Source organism: Salarias fasciatus, chromosome 8 (assembly GCF_902148845.1).
Source record: "Salarias fasciatus chromosome 8, fSalaFa1.1, whole genome shotgun sequence".
NCBI lineage: Eukaryota > Metazoa > Chordata > Actinopteri > Blenniiformes > Blenniidae > Salarias > Salarias fasciatus.
The window spans coordinates 18,867,340-18,885,974 of NC_043752.1; the positions used below are offsets into that span (position 1 = coordinate 18,867,340).

Consider the following 18,635-nt stretch of genomic DNA (forward strand, 5'->3'; position numbering starts at 1 on the left):
CGGCTGCAGACACCCCCCCCCCCCCCCCCCCCCCCCGCTGCCCCCCGCTGCCCCCCGCTGTCCCCCCGCCTCCCCCCGCACCGTGCACGGCCAAGTTTACAGTTCCCACTGCACTGTGGTGTTTTCATAACCTTTCCTGAGAGAACAGCCCCCGGAAAAGCTCCTCGCTTGGTTTACATAAATGCACGTATACACACACACACACACTCACACACACACACACACACACACACACACACACACACGGAGGGCAGACAAAGCGATGCATGGAGGAAGCGGCGTCTGGGACAGCCACCAGAGGGACGGAGGGCGAGCAGGACGGGAGCGAGGGGCTGTAATGGCTCCAGAGGAAGCCCGGTCATGGGAGCGAGCCTCCAGCTGCTTATCAGATCTGACTCCAAACACCGACACACCGACACACCGCTCCCGTCCAGAGCTCAGTCCTCTTCAGGTCAAGCTGACAGGCCAGGGCCGTGTTTCCAACACCTTCAGCACCACAGTCAGCTCCTCCAGAACCTGAAGCACAGAGAAGCAGGATGCTGCGGCGGAGCGAGGATTGAACTCCTCTCCCAGGGTGCATCTGGCTCGGCGCTCCAGCGCAGCGCCCGGCAGGCCACACACGGAGGCCCGGCAGACCCCGGGCTGTTTTCCCGGCCTCCGCCGCCTCGCCAGAGACCTCCGATTGCCCTGCCAAGAGCCCTTCAAACACACACCCCCCTGTTTCATAGACACGGAAGCAATTTATGGCCATTATGGAGCATTATAGATACCATCTACAAAACTTCCCGTTGTTGACTAAACGTCTGCCAGACACACACACACACACGCACACACTGAAGAGTTAGCAGAGAGAAAAATAAAACAAAGTTGAAAAAGGACTTTGTTTGTTGATTTGGGCTGAGCTGTTTTAAGTGGAGTTGGGGAGATCAGGCTATAAAAAGAAGCAGAGTGAAGCATGGAGGCGGAGCGGGACCACCCACAGTCCCGCCGCTGTCCGCTGAGATGAGTCAAATGGTCAGTGTAATCACTGGGAGCAGCGGCCTGCTGCCGGCCGGTGTCAAACGTAAGGCCCGTGGGCTCAAAACCGGCCGGCAAGAGGCTCCAATCCGGCCAATCCACCAGACGAACGGTTGAATTTTTCTTTTTTAAACACATTTCTCAGGAGGAGCAGACAAAAGTCCACACTGTGAAATCAGCGAAGCTGCCATGAATGACAGCTAACTAGCGTTAGCCTCAAAGCCAGTTTCAAAACACCCATAATGCAACACGATTAAGAAGTTTTAGTTTCACTGTATTTTACACCAGGACTGGCTTTATGTTGAGACTGGAGTCATTTTTGGAATCGATAGTTTGATTTTCTGATAATATAGACACGTTTATTGCATATTCTCTGTCTTATGACAAAGAAAAGCTTTAATTTTAAAGGTTTCTATGTCTCCATTCTACCGGTTTCATTCTCTAAAGATGAATTTAGACTCTCTGTGGCTCCTGAACTAAAATGTTTTGACACTCCAGGATGTTAGAGTCTGAGAGCAGGGAGGGCTGGACGGGTCTGCAGAGCAGCTGGGACGGGGAGGGGGTGGGGGGGTGGGGGTGGAGGGGGGGTGCAGGCAGGGCTGGGAGTCCGCCGGCGGAGCTGAGCAGAGCAGAGCATGGTGGCAGGCGGCGGCAGCGGCACAGAGGCAGCTGACCCCCCACCGTGGAGACATGTTCGATAACTCCCACTACCCCTTCAACTGCTTCAACTACGACGGGGATGGATACCCCGCATCCAGCTCCGAGGACGACAAGAAGATGTGCAGACCGGCGTACAGGTAGGAGGACTGCTCTGAACCTGGACGCTTTCCATTCTTTTTTTTATTTAACAGTCATTTTTTGAAAATGTTTATTTAATTATGGAATTAATTAAAGTAACACAAACCACCTGCGTTTCAGTGCAGGTATATTTATTTCTCTAATCTATGTAAGATGTAGAAAAATTAAAGCTTAATTAAATTCATGTTTCTTGATATATTTAATTTCTTAACTTAAATAATCTTATTGGAAATGTACTGAGTTTAACATGACTGAAAACTAAAATATTCAAATGAAAACCTGATTTTGAATTTTAATGGTTTTTAGTTTATGATTCAGCATCTAGAATCTGTTAAAACAGTTCACAAAGCAGTAAACTCTAAAAATAAGAGTCATACTGAGGATTTTAATGTTTTGGTGAACGGTTAAGACGTTTACATCAGAAATAAACACTCATATTTTTACATTGAAATAAAAATTAAGAAAAACAAAAAAATGTATTATTTGCAAACAGAAGGATGAATGAATGAATTGAGGTAAATGTAACTGAAGGCTCTTCTTCGTGTGTGCGTGCGTGCGTGCGTGCGTGCGTGTGTGTGTGTGTGTGCGTGTGTGTCAGCTACATTGCGCTGATCGCCATGGCGATCCAGCAGAGCCCGGAGCAGAGGGTCACGCTGTCCGGCATCTACGAGTTCATCATGAAGCGCTTCCCGTACTACCGGTCGAACCAGAGAGCCTGGCAGAACTCCATCCGGCACAACCTGTCCCTGAACAGCTGCTTCGTCAAGGTACAGTACGCACCGCCGCCGCCGCCGCCGCCGCCGCCGCCGCCGCCGCCGCCGCCGCCTGGATGCAGTGCCGCCCGGGTTGATGCAGAGCGTGTGTCCAGGTTCCGCGGACGGAGGGGAAGGAGAAGGGGAAGGGGAACTTCTGGACGTTCGCCTCCGGCTGTGAGTCCATGCTCGACCTCTTCGAGAACGGGAACTTCCGGCGCCGCCGCCGCCGCCGGAACATGAAGATCGGCCTCCGCGAGCCGGCGGAGACGCCCTTCCACCCCCACGGCCCCCACGCCCCCCCGGCCCGCCGGGCCCAGCCCGGCTCCGCCCCGTGCCCCCTGAACCCCGACAGGCCCGGGCCGCCCGGCGACCCCCCGCAGGGCAAGCCCGAGTCCCAGATCAAGTTCAGCATTGACTACATCCTGTCCACCCCGGACCCGCCCCCCCACGGCCCCGTCCACCTGGGACCCGCTGGCCCCCCGGTCCACGTCCTGGAGCCACAGCACCTGAACCTGCACTTCTGGACTCTGTGACGGCAGGAAGGACAGAACGTCCAGGACACACGGGACAGAGACAGGAGCAGAGAACCCGTCCAGACCGAGAACCGACGAGAACCCGTCCAGACCGAGAACCGACGAGAACCCGTCCAGACCGAGAACCGACGAGAACCCGTCCAGACCGAGAACCGACGAGAACCCGTCCAGACCGAGAACCGACGAGAACCCGTCCAGACCGAGAACCGACGAGAACCCGTCCAGCGGAGCACAGATCATCCCCTCATTGCGGTGGCGGTGCGGTTCCGGCCCAGCAGTCCTTCCTCGGTATGTTTCTGTACCCAGGAGTTCCAGACCATCCCAGCTCAGCTGACTGTGTTCCACGATGTGAGTCAGAAGGTCACGGCAGGATGAGGAGATTGAAGGGAAACCCGATCAGATATATTTAAAACTACCTATAATGTGTTATACCGGGTGCTTCAAGTAAAGTGTCACCCAAAATTACAGTGAAGAAGGGAATTCTACGTTATCTTCCAGTAAACCAGAGTGTTTTTCAGTCCACAGACAACCAGATTTAACTGTTACCTAAAGCAGTAAAACAAGATTCAATTTAAAATCTTTATGTGGTTTAACCTAAATGCTTCAGGGAATGAAGACGCTGTCTTCCTGAGCGTCAGCTGGAGAAAAAGCGCCGTTGTACCTGCTCTCTTCATTTGCTTCCTTCTGTCAGCACTGCTCCTCTTTCATAATTTGACATTTGACCTGATGATGGGACGAGGCCAGTCTCTCAGGACGGAGACTGATCCACACTGGAGGAGATGAATAAAGTGGAATAAGTTACAGTTATTTAACTCAAATTAAGACGGTGTGTGTGCTTTATTTATTTATTTATTTATTTATCTATTTAACGACGTCAGGATTGTGACCTGAACTGAACCACCTGCACCCATCATGGTCTGACTTGATGATCTCAGACGAAACAGAAGATGGAGACAGAGACAATCAGAATAAAAAGCTGTTTTAGTTAATAAAACATGCAAACGGCACACAGACGCTGATGACTTGAACACGCTGTAATCCCAGTGGACGTCGTTCATGTTGAAACCTCCCCGTCAGTGTGTTATTTTGTTTCCTCGCTCATTTGGATGCTTTTAGCTCCGTTTCGTCTGTCCTCCAGTCTCTAAATTTCCGTTTTCCGCCGTGAATACGGTCCGTCTCTCCGCCCAGCCTGCCTTGTTTCCCCTTGTTTGCTGTTGTTGTTTTCCCGTCTGACCTTTGGAAATCCTGATTGACTGACGTTTAAATTCTAATCCGCCCGGCCTCCTTATTAAAGCCTGTCGTCGTATTCACGCGGCGAGCGGAGGCCCGGCGCGGGCGCCGCGGCGTTCCCGCGCCGGGGAGATCAATCACGGCGCGCTGAAGGGACATTTTTCAATTTAACCTTTATGTGATGACTTGACTACATCAGAGGAGGTTTCAACACACTTAACATGAGTGGCATTTAATATAGAGGAACACTTGCAGGGTGAGGCCCGAGAGGTGACCCTATTTAAATAGCGAGGCCTTCCTGAGCTTCAGCGCCCCCCCACCCCCCACTGGGCCTGACGCACTTATAATTAAACACACCTTATGCCTCCTTTGCAAATGCCCCTCATCGATCTGCGGGGTTTTTTTTTAGCATTCATACGTGAACTGCCCCCCAGCAACCGCCGTTTATGGATCAGCAAGTTTCCATTAACAAAGTTGTTGATGTTGAGGAGCGGGGGCGGCCGCCACGCCGCCGCGCCGCCGCCGCGGATATATTTGGGTAAATTAACTTAGCATAAAGTGCTTGGAGGCTGCGGAGAGTGTTCGGAGGCAGCAAGGCGGCGGTCCGGCCCCACAAGTCGCCGCCGTCAGAGAAATATCCGTCTGCCTGCTCAGTCCTTCGGACATTTGAGGCCCGTCGTTCATAATTGCCTCCACGCTTTTCCTCGCGAACAATTACCGAGCGGGACTTCATTACGCCAGGTGGAGGGAGGCGCTGAGGGCGAGCGGCGGCGGAAATGAGAAACCGCTGATCTGCAACAGCAATAACAAGTGAATCATAAACACAAATAGGTCATTTAATCTGCAGCGCTGGGATCCGGCGAGGCGGCGGCGGCGGCGGCGGCGAGGTGAGGATAAATACCACGGCTCTGTTTGGTTTGAAGGAAAATAAATGATCTTTTCTTGTTTTAATTTGGATGAGGCGTAATTAGAAAGACATCGATGTGAGCCGCTAATGAAGAGCAGCGAAACAGCCCCGGGGCTCTGACACACACACACACACATAGCCTGACCTTTGACCTTTCACAGGAACGCACTGCAGGTGAAGGCCAGGAAAATAGGGTTTCATTCTAAAATGGCTTCGAGTGTGTGCGCAGTTTTCACCGTCAGAACGGGAAACGTTTGACATGAAAATGAAAATGCAGCTGAGAAATCTGCCAGATTGAGTCTAACTGTCAGCGGCTGGTGGAGAACACAGCAGCCGATCCTCCACCAGAGGAAACCATCCCAGCAGCTGAATGATTCACGAGGGAAGCAGGAAGCGGTTTGTTTGCTCTGCTGGAGAATAAACAGGTTTCTCTTTCTGTCTTCTCTGGTTGTGATAGAATTACTGCGTTCAACAGTAATTGAAATACAGAACACGAGAGTTAAACTAAATATTGTCAGGCAAAGAAATAATATCTGTTATCTGGAAATAATGACTTTGGAGGTGCAGTGAGGAAACAAGTCAGGATTTTAACACGCAACTACCACAGCTCTGCACTGGACGATGACCTCTGACCTCTGTGCTCCTGGGTGCCACCACCAGGGTGCGCTCTTCACCTGAGGGAGCGGGGAGGAGGGGGTTCCCGCCATCCCACAAAGGAGAAAACACAACTTCAGCTCGGGAACACAAAAGCTCCACCTGTGGGAGAAACGTCCAGAAGCCGAGCTGGACCAATGGGGAGGCCCCGGGGGGGGGCGAGGGGGGGTTACTGCAGGTCAGGGCGGCAGCCAACAACAACAAACAGGCGGACGCAGATCAGACACTTGCTAATGTTTTATTAGAGTTCATGCAGAAAGTCCAACAACACAAAGAGAAAGGAGAGATGAGGCAAACTCAGGATGGCGAGCGGCGGCCCGGCTCGGCCCCGCCCCCCACGCCATCAGGGCGACGGGCGGGCCGGCGTCCAGTCAGGAATATCACCCACAGCTCGAACAAACCAAGAACAAACGTGTCAAACAGCTTTATAGAGGCGTCGGTTTGAAAAAAGAAGAATCAACTGAGATGAAAGATTAGTGTCACAGAACAGCTGATCGACACGCTCAACACGAAAACCAGGAAACGGAAGAAAAAAAGGAAATTCCCTTTCAGAATGTGCAACATGGATGCATTGGTAGAAGTGTTTGTGTTTTTTTTTTTTTTTTAATTTCCTCTTTTCAGGTGCTGAGAGAAGGTCCATCCTTCATGAGACCGACGAGGACAGAGGCGTTTCACAGCGACGGACCGACGGACGAGGGACACTCACGGAAACACACGGCGGCCGGCGGCGGCGTAGAAAAGTCTCAACTCCACACAGAAAAGCCAGGATCACTGGAACACACACACCCGTTCTCATTCTGCCACAAACACAGCTTCATTTCCCCATTTTCATTTTCAATAAAGCGTTTCTTTTGTTTTAAAATACTGTTGTCAGGAGAGAGGATAAAAACAAGAGTGTTGAATGAAACGTGCTGCTCTGTCGGGGGAAACGTCTCGTTTCGCAGCGGCGAGCTCATTTCTGGAAACAAACGTCGTGTTTGAAAGGTCAGGCCTTCTAACATGTCAGCAGGGGAGGAAGAGGAGAAATACCCCCCCCCCCCACAAAAAAAAAATAAACACATGAAACGTGCAAATCGCTCAAACTGCTCGACACAAAACCTGGAATTCAAACAAATAATCAAGTATCAACGACTCAAGATTTCCACAACTTTCCTCCTGGATCCAGAAACAAAAAAGAAGAATCATAATTTTGGTCCTTGGAGCTGGGAGCAGCCAGCAGGACTGGAGCATCAAGACCGTCGGCAAAATAATCTCAATAAAACACAGCGCCGCCCTGCAGGGCGAAGGCAGAACTACAGCACAGTAAGAGACCAGGCCTGATTCCCTTCTTCTCCTCATCTCATGTAGTGTTTCCCTTTCCCGGCGGGAGCGCGGCGCCCGCTGAGGTACATCCTTCCCGTCGACGCCAGCGGAGCATAAACCCTTTCCCAGAAAAATCTACATTAAATTAGCATCTCTTTTTTTTTTTCGTACATACAGTATGTAGCTTAAATATACACACGACTCATAAACTCCACATTTCTTCATTTACAGATTTACAGATTTGGGGGGCGGGGCTGACGGAGGCGTGGCGAGGGGGGGGCGGGGGGGCGGCCGCCTGGGGTGGCGATCTGAAGGGGGGGAATTTGGATCCGGATTAGCAGCAACTGGAGGCGGGCGGCCTCCGACACGAGGAGCGGCGCCCTCTGTGGTGAAGAAGCAGTGATGGCGCTCTGTAGTGTGATCAGAATGGGGGGGGGGGGGGGCGGGGGTCGTCCTCGGGTCGTGCTGCTCTGCTCTGAGGCTGGCCGGGGGTCACAGGTCAACGCTGGAGCTCTACATGGCGAACAGGGCGTCCTCGGCTCGGCCCGCCTTCTTGCGGCCGGGGGTCCCCGGCGCGGCGCCCGGGGCCCCGCTGGGGGGCGCCGGCAGGCCGGGGGTCACCTCGGCCGCCTTGGCTCGCTCCTCCAGGAACTTGTCGAACTCTGGAGGGACGGAGACAAAGCAAAGTGGAGCAAACTCCTGGAAGAACTTGGAAAAGTTCTGTCAACCAGAGAAACGGACGTTTACCTTCACTGGTGACGCCTTCCTCCCCCTCGTCTCCTTTCTGTCGACAGAAGAAGACGAAGTCACACTTCAAACAGCAAGACCCACCGCAAACCACCAGAGAGCAGAAACAAAACCCATCCATCCCACGGCTCTGCTGTCATTATACCAGCCGTTATTGACAGAGGGAAACGCGGTTAGCAGCTGTTAGAGGAGGCAGGAAGCTGGACGTGATTGGCAGGAGGAGAAGAGATGGATTCAAACTGAAGTGAGAAAGAAAAGACAGAACGAAATGGACGATGGTCTCACCACGTCAGTAGCGAGCCACTCCTCTATGTCATCCATGACAGAGGGCTGGCGTGCCGCACGCTGCGAGGAGCGCCGCCGGGCGGACAACAGAAAACACGACGTGAACAAACGATAAATGCAACTCAATAAAGGAAACCATGAAGAAACTGAAGGTGTGTGTGTGTGTGTGTGTGTGTGTGTGATGAGGGAATGCATCGTGAGGCAGGCGACGGCGCAGCCAGCAGATGACGCCATGTTTCCAGGACTCACCCCTGCGGGGGCCGGCTGCTGCTTGACGTCCAGGGTGGGCGGGGCTCCGGCCTCGGCGGCGCCGGTCCGGGTCTGGGCGAACACGTCGAAGTCGTCCTGGGTGGGCGGCGGCTTGCAGCTGGAGAGCGAGCTCAGGGTGCTGCTGACGCTGTCTCCGCCCACATCTGGACACACACACACACACACACACACACCGGCGGTCACTTCAGGCGCCGCTGGGCGGTGGGGGCCGTCCGCGGCGCCGCTGCGTACCCAGCCCGGCGAGGCGGGAGGCCAGGGACCCCGGGGAGGAGGGCCGTCCGGCGGGCGCCGTCAGGCCGGGCGGCAGGCTGGACGGAGCGGCGTTGGGCATGTTGCTGACCACCGCCGGCGAGCCGGGGCCCAGGTCGATCAGGTTGTCCTCCGTGGCCTCGCTGAGGACCTGCAGGAGGACGGAGACAGGACAGAGCTGTGGAGTCATGGAGGGACGGGGGAGAGCGGGGGGGGGGGGGGCTGGCTCATGAGCAAAGGAAAGCTTCAGTGGCAGGCTACAAAAAAAGTACAATTACACTTCCGATGTCTCGAAAACAACATGAGGGAAATTAAAAGCAGTAAAATGACGGCATGGTGCAGGACGAGCAAACAGGGAGGAGCTGGAGAGAGAGGACAGCATGGAGTCGACCACGGAAAACTGCTTCTTAAGGGGGTCTGAACACAGCCTCACCACGAAAACAGCTGCAGCGACAAGTCCTTCACTTTAATGCAGAACTTCCTGTGACTTTTACGACTAAACTCTACTATAATCATGGTTTTAAAAAGGAATAAATAAAAGAATAATATCTGAAATGATCAAATACTTTTTTTCTAAATTGTGTTTTCATGACTTAAGAGCAAAAACAGGGGTGTCAAAGGTAGAGTCCGTGGGCACAGAACCTGGTCCAGTAGGAAGTCTAGTCCGGTCCACAGGCGTGAGAAAATGACACTAACTGCAATGTATTCGTTTGACCACTGGGGGCGCACTGCAGGTGAGGTCAGGTGATCAGGAGTGTTTCCCTATTTCAATACATTTAGATGAAGAATTCCCTTTTTTTTTTTGGTAAGTTTCCTGGATTCCCGTCTCCCATCAATAACGGAAACATGATAAACACAACCTGAGTTTAAACACACAAAACAAACCCCTTAAGAAAACAGCAGAGCGGCAGGGTGGGGGGGTGGGGGGGGGGGGGGGGGGTCATCGTGGGGATTTACTCTCATGATCTTCGACTGTCTGAGGGAAATCAAACACAGTGACTGTCTGCTCGTCCGCCTGTCAGTGTCCGGAACCCTCCGGCTCCGTCACGTCGGCAGCTGTCGGGGGGGTCGGGGGTCAAGACATGCCGTGTGGGGGGGGGAGACACAGGTGGCGGCCGGCCCACGCCACTCGGCCGTGTTCTACGGCCGCCGCTGGTCACTTTAAGGGAGGTTGACAATGTTTTCATACTTGCCTGTCTCAGCTAGCCACAGAAGAACAGAGGAGGAAACAGAAGAGGGAGAGACAGTGAATACGACGGGCATGCCTCCGCAGGGAGAGTCACGGCCATGTTTCACGCCCCGATAAGAGGAAACCCCACGAGGAGGAGGAGGGAGTGCTGCCCCGGCATCAACACCTCCTCAATACAGCGAGACAACACCGCAAAACAACCACGTGTTGGGTTTCCTGTTAAGAAGGCGAGGACATGGGACCGGCAGTCATAAGACGACAGTATGGAGCGTGCAGGTTCTACGGACACTGACAGGAGCTCAACGCGTGAAAACAGACGGGAGGAGAGCTGCGGGTTCTCCAGCCGGAGGCGGACTCACCCCATTGTTGACACTCTGCGCTGAAGACCTCCCAGACCGGAACCTCTCATACCTGAGGACACAGAGACAGGAAGTGGAAGGAGTGAGGGACGTCTCTGCAGACCGGGCGGCGGCGTGGGGCGGCTCTCACCGGTCGTAGCGGAGGAAGATGTTGTTGAGGTCGTCGTTGGCGTGCAGCAGCTCCTCGGTCACCGCCTCGTTGGACACGCAGGAGATGAGCTCCATGATCCTCTGCTGCATGGCTCTGCAGGTCCTGTTCAGCTCCTGCGCAGCAGACGAGCGCGTTACAAGGGAATGCAAACACGTGCAGCGACGGCAGGACGCGGGGGGGGGTCTCGCCTGCAGCAGCTCGTAGTCCGAAGCGTCCTCCTGTCCCGGCACCATCTCGGTCAGCATCTCCGACATGACTTTAGTGTTTCCTCGAACCACGTCCAGCTCGCTGCGTAGCCGGCAGATCTGAACCACAGGAGCACAAATCCAGGAGCGTTTAGACCCGAGCCGTCGAAACCTTCTTCTCACTCCAGGAGCCTCGTGCAGCCCGATGAGCCCTGAGGCCAAAGGTCAACTGGAAGTCCGTGAGATTTCTCAAAACTATGCTCTGATCGACACACTGCTAAAACAGCAATCAGGCCGCTAAATTTAGTCAAATGAAAATAACTGATAAGCCTGAAAAACAAGGCCTCTGCAGCACAAACACACGAGCCCGGCGTCTGAACACATGAGAGCGTCTGAAATAACATTCAGCAGAGGAAGTCGTACTCACTGTCTCTCCCTCTTCTGTTTGTGAAAAACTGTATCTACATTCTGTCGACTCCAAAAGCTGTAACTTTTTTCTCCCATCCTGGTGCTGACCAGACCCGGCCCTGCTCAGCTTCTGGGAGATGACGGGATCGGGAACGGATCCGTGCCGCCGTACCTGTTCAGACGTGGGGTTGATGGGTCCCGAGGTGTGGATGCTGGGGCCCTGGGGGGCGGTGTACGCAGGCGGGACGGCGGCCGGCGCCGGCTGAGTGGTGGCGCTGTACTTATGCAAGGCGGAGTCGCCGTCTGGAGCCGATGCCACCTGCAGAGAGAGGAGACAGCATCACATGGTGAGCGAGTGCACGAAGGGATGTCTCCACTGGACGTCCAGCGCGGCGCCTCCTACCCGCTGAGGCGTGTGTATGGGGGACAGGGTTTCCAGGTCCGACATGGGGAAATCGATGCCTTTCCTTTTCAGCTCCTCGTAGATCTGAACCACACCTGTGAGGTCCGGACTGCTCCTGAAAGCATCGGCCCACGCCTGCAGGAAGCAGAGGGAACACAGGGTTAACAGGTGGGGAGGGGAGGGGGGGGGGGGGCTCACACAGCAAACAAAGCCAGTGATGTGGGAACATTACAGGAGCCTGTTCTCTGATGATTTGTGTTTGTGTGCCAGTGGAACCACAGAGGCCTTTTCTCTCGGCCATGGGTCATTACAGCAGCTCACTAACCACAGCAAGCACCGCGCACTCCGAACCCGCTCCATTCAGCCGCTCCTCACAGCAAACCAGTTTCTGACTGGACTTTGAACAAGGGGAAGTGAAACTGACGTCAAACCGAGACACACCTGGCAAAACTCCGAGGACAACTGAGCACAGAACAAGGGGGAGAAGACCAAAACTAAAAAAAAAAAAGATCATTTTTAAATACTTCTCATTCCCCTCATCCGGAAATCTGTAGAGTTTAAAATCAATGTGACAATTGGCACAACAACCAACAGCACCCACTAGTGGCCAAACATGGAAATGACGTCTTCAGCGTTTCTGTGGTGTGAACGGGTCAACTTCTCCCAAACGAAACTGCAAAACCGATGTGTTTTCCCTTGAAAACACTGCCTTGATTGCATTTATCGACGAAAACGACACGTTTGAACACCTGAGAGCTGAGCCAGGTGGTCACTGCACCACCGCCTGCTGTCCGACTGGGAATCGGACAAAGCAAACAATCCTCCGCCACGCTATTACCAAAGCCGCACGCCGCTTTCCCAGCTGACCCTGCTGCCACAAACCCGTTGGTCTAATGACAAGAAGCTCCCTCCTGCCTCACGGCTGCGACGCAGCCCTCCAGGGCGCACGCCGCCAGCTGTGGTCACGTGGATCCCTGGGCTGAAATAAGAGGAGTCCACATGAACCCGGCAGAGTCACCTGAGCTGAGGCAGGTAACCGGAGCCGCTCCGGCCTGGAGCCCTGGAGACGCCGTGCTTCTACCTGAGGCTCTGCCTGGAGATGACAGGCCGCCTCCTGGACCTCCGCACGGCGCCACGCACTGCAACAAACACCTATGACACCCACAAACCTCTATTTTTGACTTATTCCTCCCTCACCTTACAGACAGAGGCTCAGAAAGTAGAGACAATCCTGAAATCCAACAAGCTGGAGCAGCTGTGATGCAAATATTTCATTCTCAGCATAAGAGGGACACATTTTGACAGAGCACTCCAACAAGGACACATCCTGATTATAACTGCAAACTATATCAAAACATCAATTTCTTAAGGAGCATTTATGGAATTTGAATAAGATAAAAATGGCATTCCTCTATAATCTCTTGGAAACTGGCCGGCAGGCTGCAGAGGCCGGAGAGAAGTCCTGCCTGTCGCTCGTGTGTGTGTGTCTGTTAATGTGTGTGTTATCTCACCTGAATCAGGGCGAGGACTTTATCTTGAACGATGGTGGGCGGGTTGTTTTTAGGAGAGATGATTTTGACGAGAACGCCCTCGACAAAGTCCCTGCTGGTCACTAGAGCGTGAAAACGATGGCCGCAGTTTTTCACACACGTCTCCAGAACCTGCGGGATCCAAGCGGAGACGGCCATGTCAAAAGACAAATCATTCGACAGGCATGGTGAGAATGTGAAAGGAGACTGTGAACTACGGAACACATCCAGTGGCTGGAAGGATTTATATCTACGTAATGTCGCATTGTGTAAGAGGGAAAATGACGACACCTCTTAAACCTTGTCCCATTTATCAGATTACCTTGATAATGTCTTCAGAAGTGTTGCAGTACACTGTAAACTCACCGTTAAAGCCAGCATCACCTCCCTGTAGTTCCTGTTGCCATTCACCCTCTTCTTCACTGCTCTAATAGCATCCTTGGGCCTGGAAACACAGATAGAGAAACATGTCAAAGCACACATCACACACATACAGCAAAGTAAAAGACCAGAGTGGCTCTCAAATGGAGAGATAGCACTGATCACACAGAACAAACACAATCACCAAGAGGGTTGTAAGTGTGTGCTTTGGTTGGTGGTCAATCAAAACTTGTCCTCTAATCTTAGAATTAATGCTTTTGACTGTTGGACTGCAAGGCAGATATAATTAACACTAATTTATTACTTCTGACCAGAAAAATTCACCATCAGGCCGGGTGTGTGTACGTGATAGACATGGACTAAAAACTAAAGTAAGAATCAGTTCTCTCTCACTGCTGATTTACAAGGCAGCCTGCTGTAATAGACTCATCTCAGCCAGTTTACAGCCCCGCTAATCAAACAAGACCTGGACTTCACACAGCTGCCTGAAACATGCAGTCCAGGGTAAATGGAACGGGGAGATAAGCAACCTGGGCCTTGCATAAACCCATCTGACACAGGCTGAGCTGGATTCCTCCCCTGCTACTGGCAAAGATATTAAAATAAAACCAAGGAGTGGAATGACAGATCAATATGTAAACAGCACAGGAACACCGACGGCCGATTCATTCTCGCGCACAGTCGGGTTGATGAGTAACGTAAGGGACAATGATTGATCTGTTTTTCTGGGTTACTGACCCATCCTCCGTTTCATTGATGATGTCGCAGATCTCCATGTTGAGGGTCCAGTCTTCGCTCTGCAGGGAGCCGTCGGTGGCTCTCTCTGTGACAAACACGCAGGAGAAACAGCAAGTCTCGTTAAAGTGCAACACACTGGATGCATGACGCTAACGGGGCTAGCTGACGGCTAGCTGCACTCTGCGATCCGCGAACCGACGCGGCGGGAGTAACAGTGCGCATTAACAACCTTAACTCCGTCCCGAGAGCCGGAGAGGCCAGAAAACAGGGCTTCGGGTTAATTCCCGCTCGGCGGCGGAGGATGTTTACCGTCACTACGGGTTAGCTAGGCGGCTAAAGGAGGCGCTCCAGCTGGAGAAAACTCATTCAGCGACGTTAGCATGCTAAGGCTAGCCGACCGCGAACGACGGTCCTCGGAAAAAAAAAAACAAGATACGAATCAGCGACGCAAGCATACCGAACTGTCGCGAGGTAAATATGCATCTACATACCAATGCAATGCCCCACTGGGGTACTGTAAGGATTTCCCAAAAGGAACTCCATCTTGCTCGATAACAAACAAGTCAGTCCATGAGCCGAGGAGGATGATACATGAGGAAACGTCCTGGGGGCCCCGCCCACGCGGCAATATGATTGGTGGAGAAATCCTGACCTTTACCGCGATTGGTTAGAATCAGCATCCATCAAACCCTGAAGGGAGATTGTAAATAAAGCGAGCCAAGGGTTGAACCAATAAAGCAGTGATATCTTCTGACGGAGGCGTTCATCCCGAGGTCAGATGTCACACACGGATTAAAATAAATCATGACAGACTCGAGAGACAGGCAGTTTATATGCTGTGAACTTTGGTGACCTTTTGCTCTGTGTTTGTAGAAACTTCAAACACAAACTTGCAAGATAATTGTATTTGCATAATTCAAAAGGAATTCACAAAGCTCTTCAAGGGGAAAAAGGATATGTATTAATCAAAGGAGAATTAATAAGAACTAAAATAAAAGCACTAACAAGTTTCTTAGAACTATTCCCGATTTATGTCAAAGAAAAAGGCAGCAAAAACCTGAAACCTTACATTCTAATAACCTGTGAAAGGCTTGCACTGCATTCCTGGTTCAGTTTTCAGAATCACAGCACTGACCAGAGCTGCCGGAACTCTGAATTTCATTGTGCATATTGAAAAATGTAAGTATTAAGATTTATGAAAAGAGAAACATTTTAGTTGAAAAAAAATCCAAAAAAGTTATGGAAGAAAAGCAACAGAATAGCTTGTTATATAAGTGAATAGATACAAAGGCGTGCATGACAAGGTATTTCAATATCTTATCAAACAACACAGTGAGGCTTACTTTTATTGAACTTTTACTGTTGCTGTAAACCAGTTAGAGAGCTTAAATTTTAGAGAATAAAAACAGTTAAACTTCTTATATTTCCAGTTCCATGGTTACAGTGTGAGCATTAACAACAAAAAAAAATATCCTGAATTACCTGTCACCCCCACCCCCCCCCCCACCCCATGCAAAAAAGTGAAATCAATATTGCAAACTTTCTCATGAGTAGAATTGAATTTCTTTGGGAAAATGTTTTCAGGACAAATGAAGATGAAATCTGGTTCTTTGGAGACGCAATGCTGCAGTTTGTTCAAAAAATAAATAAAAAAACTTTTCACACACACAACCGAATAGCTTTGAACATGTAGTTTAATATCTTTATGAACGCTGGCAGCCCTGTGCCACAATAAAAAAAAAAGCTGAAAACAATCCAGATGCAGTTTTATTTGATGCAGGTGAATGTTTTCACCCGCAGAGTCAGCATGGCATGTACAGACTGCAGAGGAACTCTGCATTACTTAAATATAAATCACAGAAAAAGAAAACTGGACATGGAAACAGCACTGAACCACAAAAGTCCCGGATGTCTGAGAACCTACTGGAAACGCTGAAGAGATCCGGCGGGTTTTACTGGAGGGAGCAGATTTAAGCAGATCACCGGGAGCAGCTGTCAGGGCGAGATGAGCCTGGACAGGGGAGGCGGAGCCTGTTCTTCAGTCCTGCATCAGCTTCCTCTTGACGGTGGAGCTCTCGGACGAGAGGTGAACGAAGAGCGCCCCGGCGGCGGTCCGCGCCCGCAGCTCGTACATGTCGTAGTCGTGCGCCCACTCCACGTTCCCCCAGCGGCGAATCTGAGTGAGTGAAATGTTCAAAAAACTTCTCTTACAGCTGTTTCATTCTGCATATTTTGACTAACCAGAAACCCTCCGCTGTGTTGCGGCGCTGCCGTACCTGGTACTCCTCCTCCAGCCGGGACAGCAGCACCGCCTGCTCCACGCTCAGGTGCCTGTCGATCATCCCCAGCGACAGAACGACGGACTTCAGCTGTGTGATCACAAACTCCAGCCCTGCGCGGGAGGAATCGCCGTCACGTCACAACAACAGGTCTCCGCTGCAATCGAGGATATTTGGCGGCTGCTTCACCTGTCAGGGACCAGAAGTTGTAGGAATTCAGATGCTGCCGGAACGTGTCTCTGGTCTGCTCTGGAATCTCCGGACCCAAAATACTGGACGAGGCGCCGATAGTAACATTATATCTGAAATCAGAAATGAAGATGAGAGGAACCGCTGAATACGGAGAGCAGTTCAGACGACACGGCGGTCACATGAGATGAAGCTGCTACCTGTTTTCAATCCAGTGCAGCACAGGGTCCCACTCGTTCTTCTGCAGCTCAACCAACCCGTGGGGCTCGTCTACTCTGTAGCTGGACAACACACACCCCCACACACACTGCAGTGAACTCACATTCATCACGTCACTTTATCACCTTCTTGAAAAAAATGTCCACGTTAGAAAACCTTCATAGATAATATCCACATAAATCTCTTAAACAGCTTCAGTCCTGCATAACACTACCAGACATTCACTTCTTTTCACTGATCGATACATATAAAAGTCAGTTTGATTAATACAAGTGACTGTGGCTTTCCATTCAGCATATTGTGGGTGGCTGGGGGACTACATCTAATTTCCGAAGTTTTTCAAGACATTTTGTTTCGACATGCAGCAAAAGCCAAAACGACGGACAGATGAAAAAAAGAAATTTACACATTGAACAAAGAAAAAAGCCCAAAGACTTCATTTAACCTTTCAGCAATAATAAAAGAGCATCAACAGAAAGAAACCGAGCTGAGGTTAATGTAACGCTGACTGAACTGAGATCAGTTAGAACACTGAGCATACCACACAGTGTCGGTCTCCAGGAACTTCAGAGCTGAACTGATCATCTGGTCCTTGTCTCGGTGGGTGGGATTATCCAGAGCTGTGTTGCACAGTGTGGTCTGCAGAAAGAAGTTAACGGTCCGCTCATATTTTAAATTCCTGAGCTTGGTGTCAATACAGAGGCATAGTTTAAAAAAAAGAACATTTTTCTTCTATTGGAAAAATAAAACATTAAACTGATGAAATGTTGCAGTTTTATTAATCGCAGAACAAATAAAAAAAAAGCAGAATTGCACATCAGGAGCACAAAGGTCAAAGTTCATACCAGATGCATTGTGTAGAACTTGAGGGTCTCCCTTTGAGCATCCCACTCTGTTGCCACGGCGATGGCCAGGGCTTCATTAGGCACTGTGAACAGTTTCCCACCAGGAGTCTTCAGCTTCCTCCTGTCGAGGTTTATCTCATACAAACCACCTGTAAGATCCATTTAAAGACAGGATTATTGTCGTATAAATGCATGGAAAAGAAATAAATATGCAACGCAGGTAATGAGGTTATTTCTGGGTTCCACAGTTCAGATCATAACAAATAAATGGCTTCTAAAAGAACGAGCTGAGATCATACAAAATTAATAGAAAATTGACTTCCTAATGTAATATATCCGCTTACCTTCTCCTTGGGATATGGAGACATCTTCATAAAACTTCTTTCTCTCTGGTTAACAACAGAAAACAACGTCGATTGCATTAGCCGTCAGCAGGGCCAGGAGCTGAGTGAAATGTGAAAACCCTCCTTACCTGCGGTGGCTGTGGAATAGTTTAAACCTCCAGTTAAGGGTCGCTTCTTTGGGCACACTTCACAGAACGACAGCAGGCTCCCAAACTGTCTCTGGATCTTAGCAAAGCTCCGGAACATAGTGGAAATTAGGTGATGTTTTCAAGCTACAACTGACGCAAAGCTGGCTGTTCGTAGAGATTCCTCATTTAATAGGTTTAAGCAGGTGTTGCCTTTCCTGTCCCTGTTTACAACATGAGGCTGAACTGTAAAGCAATCGTTGCGTTTCTATTTTTCTGCTTCACAAACCTTTCTCATCTTTCCTCTCCTGTGTTCAAAACACGCGTGTGACCTTCCTTAGCGCTTGACAGTGCCGTGGACTCTTTAGTTCTGGGATATGTAGTTTTTTAAATGGCTTCAGCGACTCTAGAACCACTGAAGGAAACTACAGAATTACTTCCGCATTCTGAACCAATGAGCTTCAATAATATTGCGAGGGTGTGACGAGTTGACCAATGAAAGAAGCGGATGCTGGCGGCCGCGGCGCGTCAGAGTCCCCTCACT

At 50.9% G+C, this 18,635-nt stretch overlaps 3 protein-coding genes across 3 annotated transcripts; 1 reads left to right on the forward strand and 2 right to left on the reverse strand.

Moving 5' to 3' along the window:
* The first annotated feature begins 1,700 nt into the window (after positions 1-1,700).
* Positions 1,701-3,843, forward strand: foxl3 (forkhead box L3). Its single transcript, XM_030098550.1, has 3 exons — positions 1,701-1,814; positions 2,414-2,582; positions 2,684-3,843. The coding sequence occupies exons 1-3, from the start codon at positions 1,708-1,710 to the stop codon at positions 3,101-3,103; spliced, it is 696 nt and encodes a 231-aa protein (XP_029954410.1). The 5' UTR covers positions 1,701-1,707; the 3' UTR covers positions 3,104-3,843.
* A 2,275-nt stretch (positions 3,844-6,118) lies between these two features.
* Positions 6,119-14,716, reverse strand: tom1l2b (target of myb1 like 2 membrane trafficking protein b). Its single transcript, XM_030098613.1, has 14 exons — positions 14,582-14,716; positions 14,091-14,175; positions 13,338-13,416; positions 12,954-13,103; positions 11,443-11,577; positions 11,212-11,358; positions 10,635-10,751; positions 10,426-10,559; positions 10,296-10,347; positions 8,730-8,898; positions 8,478-8,641; positions 8,229-8,288; positions 7,944-7,980; positions 6,119-7,858 (listed from the first exon to the last, which is right to left on the reverse strand). The coding sequence occupies exons 1-14, from the start codon at positions 14,631-14,633 to the stop codon at positions 7,710-7,712; spliced, it is 1,530 nt and encodes a 509-aa protein (XP_029954473.1). The 5' UTR covers positions 14,634-14,716; the 3' UTR covers positions 6,119-7,709.
* Positions 14,717-15,766: 1,050 nt separating this feature from the next.
* On the reverse strand, positions 15,767-18,622 carry atpaf2 (ATP synthase mitochondrial F1 complex assembly factor 2). The gene is made up of 8 exons (XM_030098689.1): positions 18,095-18,622; positions 17,967-18,011; positions 17,623-17,771; positions 17,319-17,416; positions 16,759-16,839; positions 16,559-16,671; positions 16,367-16,482; positions 15,767-16,266 (listed from the first exon to the last, which is right to left on the reverse strand). The coding sequence occupies exons 1-8, from the start codon at positions 18,210-18,212 to the stop codon at positions 16,129-16,131; spliced, it is 858 nt and encodes a 285-aa protein (XP_029954549.1). The 5' UTR covers positions 18,213-18,622; the 3' UTR covers positions 15,767-16,128.
* Between the last annotated feature and the right edge of the window lie 13 nt (positions 18,623-18,635).

Coding starts and splice junctions, on each gene's coding strand:
- foxl3 (XM_030098550.1), top strand. CDS start 1,708: ATGTTCGATAACTCCCACTACCCCTTCAACTGCTTCAACTACGACGGG. Junction 1,815..2,413: donor ATGTGCAGACCGGCGTACAG/GTAGGAGGACTG, acceptor CGTGTGTGTCAG/CTACATTGCGCTGATCGCCA. Junction 2,583..2,683: donor TGAACAGCTGCTTCGTCAAG/GTACAGTACGCA, acceptor GCGTGTGTCCAG/GTTCCGCGGACGGAGGGGAA.
- atpaf2 (XM_030098689.1), bottom strand. CDS start 18,212: ATGTTCCGGAGCTTTGCTAAGATCCAGAGACAGTTTGGGAGCCTGCTG. Junction 18,012..18,094: donor CTATTCCACAGCCACCGCAG/GTAAGGAGGGTT, acceptor GTTGTTAACCAG/AGAGAAAGAAGTTTTATGAA. Junction 16,840..17,318: donor CTGGAGACCGACACTGTGTG/GTATGCTCAGTG, acceptor TGTGTTGTCCAG/CTACAGAGTAGACGAGCCCC.
- tom1l2b (XM_030098613.1), bottom strand. CDS start 14,633: ATGGAGTTCCTTTTGGGAAATCCTTACAGTACCCCAGTGGGGCATTGC. Junction 14,176..14,581: donor CCCAGTGGGGCATTGCATTG/GTATGTAGATGC, acceptor TGTTTGTCACAG/AGAGAGCCACCGACGGCTCC. Junction 11,578..12,953: donor AAGTCCTCGCCCTGATTCAG/GTGAGATAACAC, acceptor TGCTTCCTGCAG/GCGTGGGCCGATGCTTTCAG.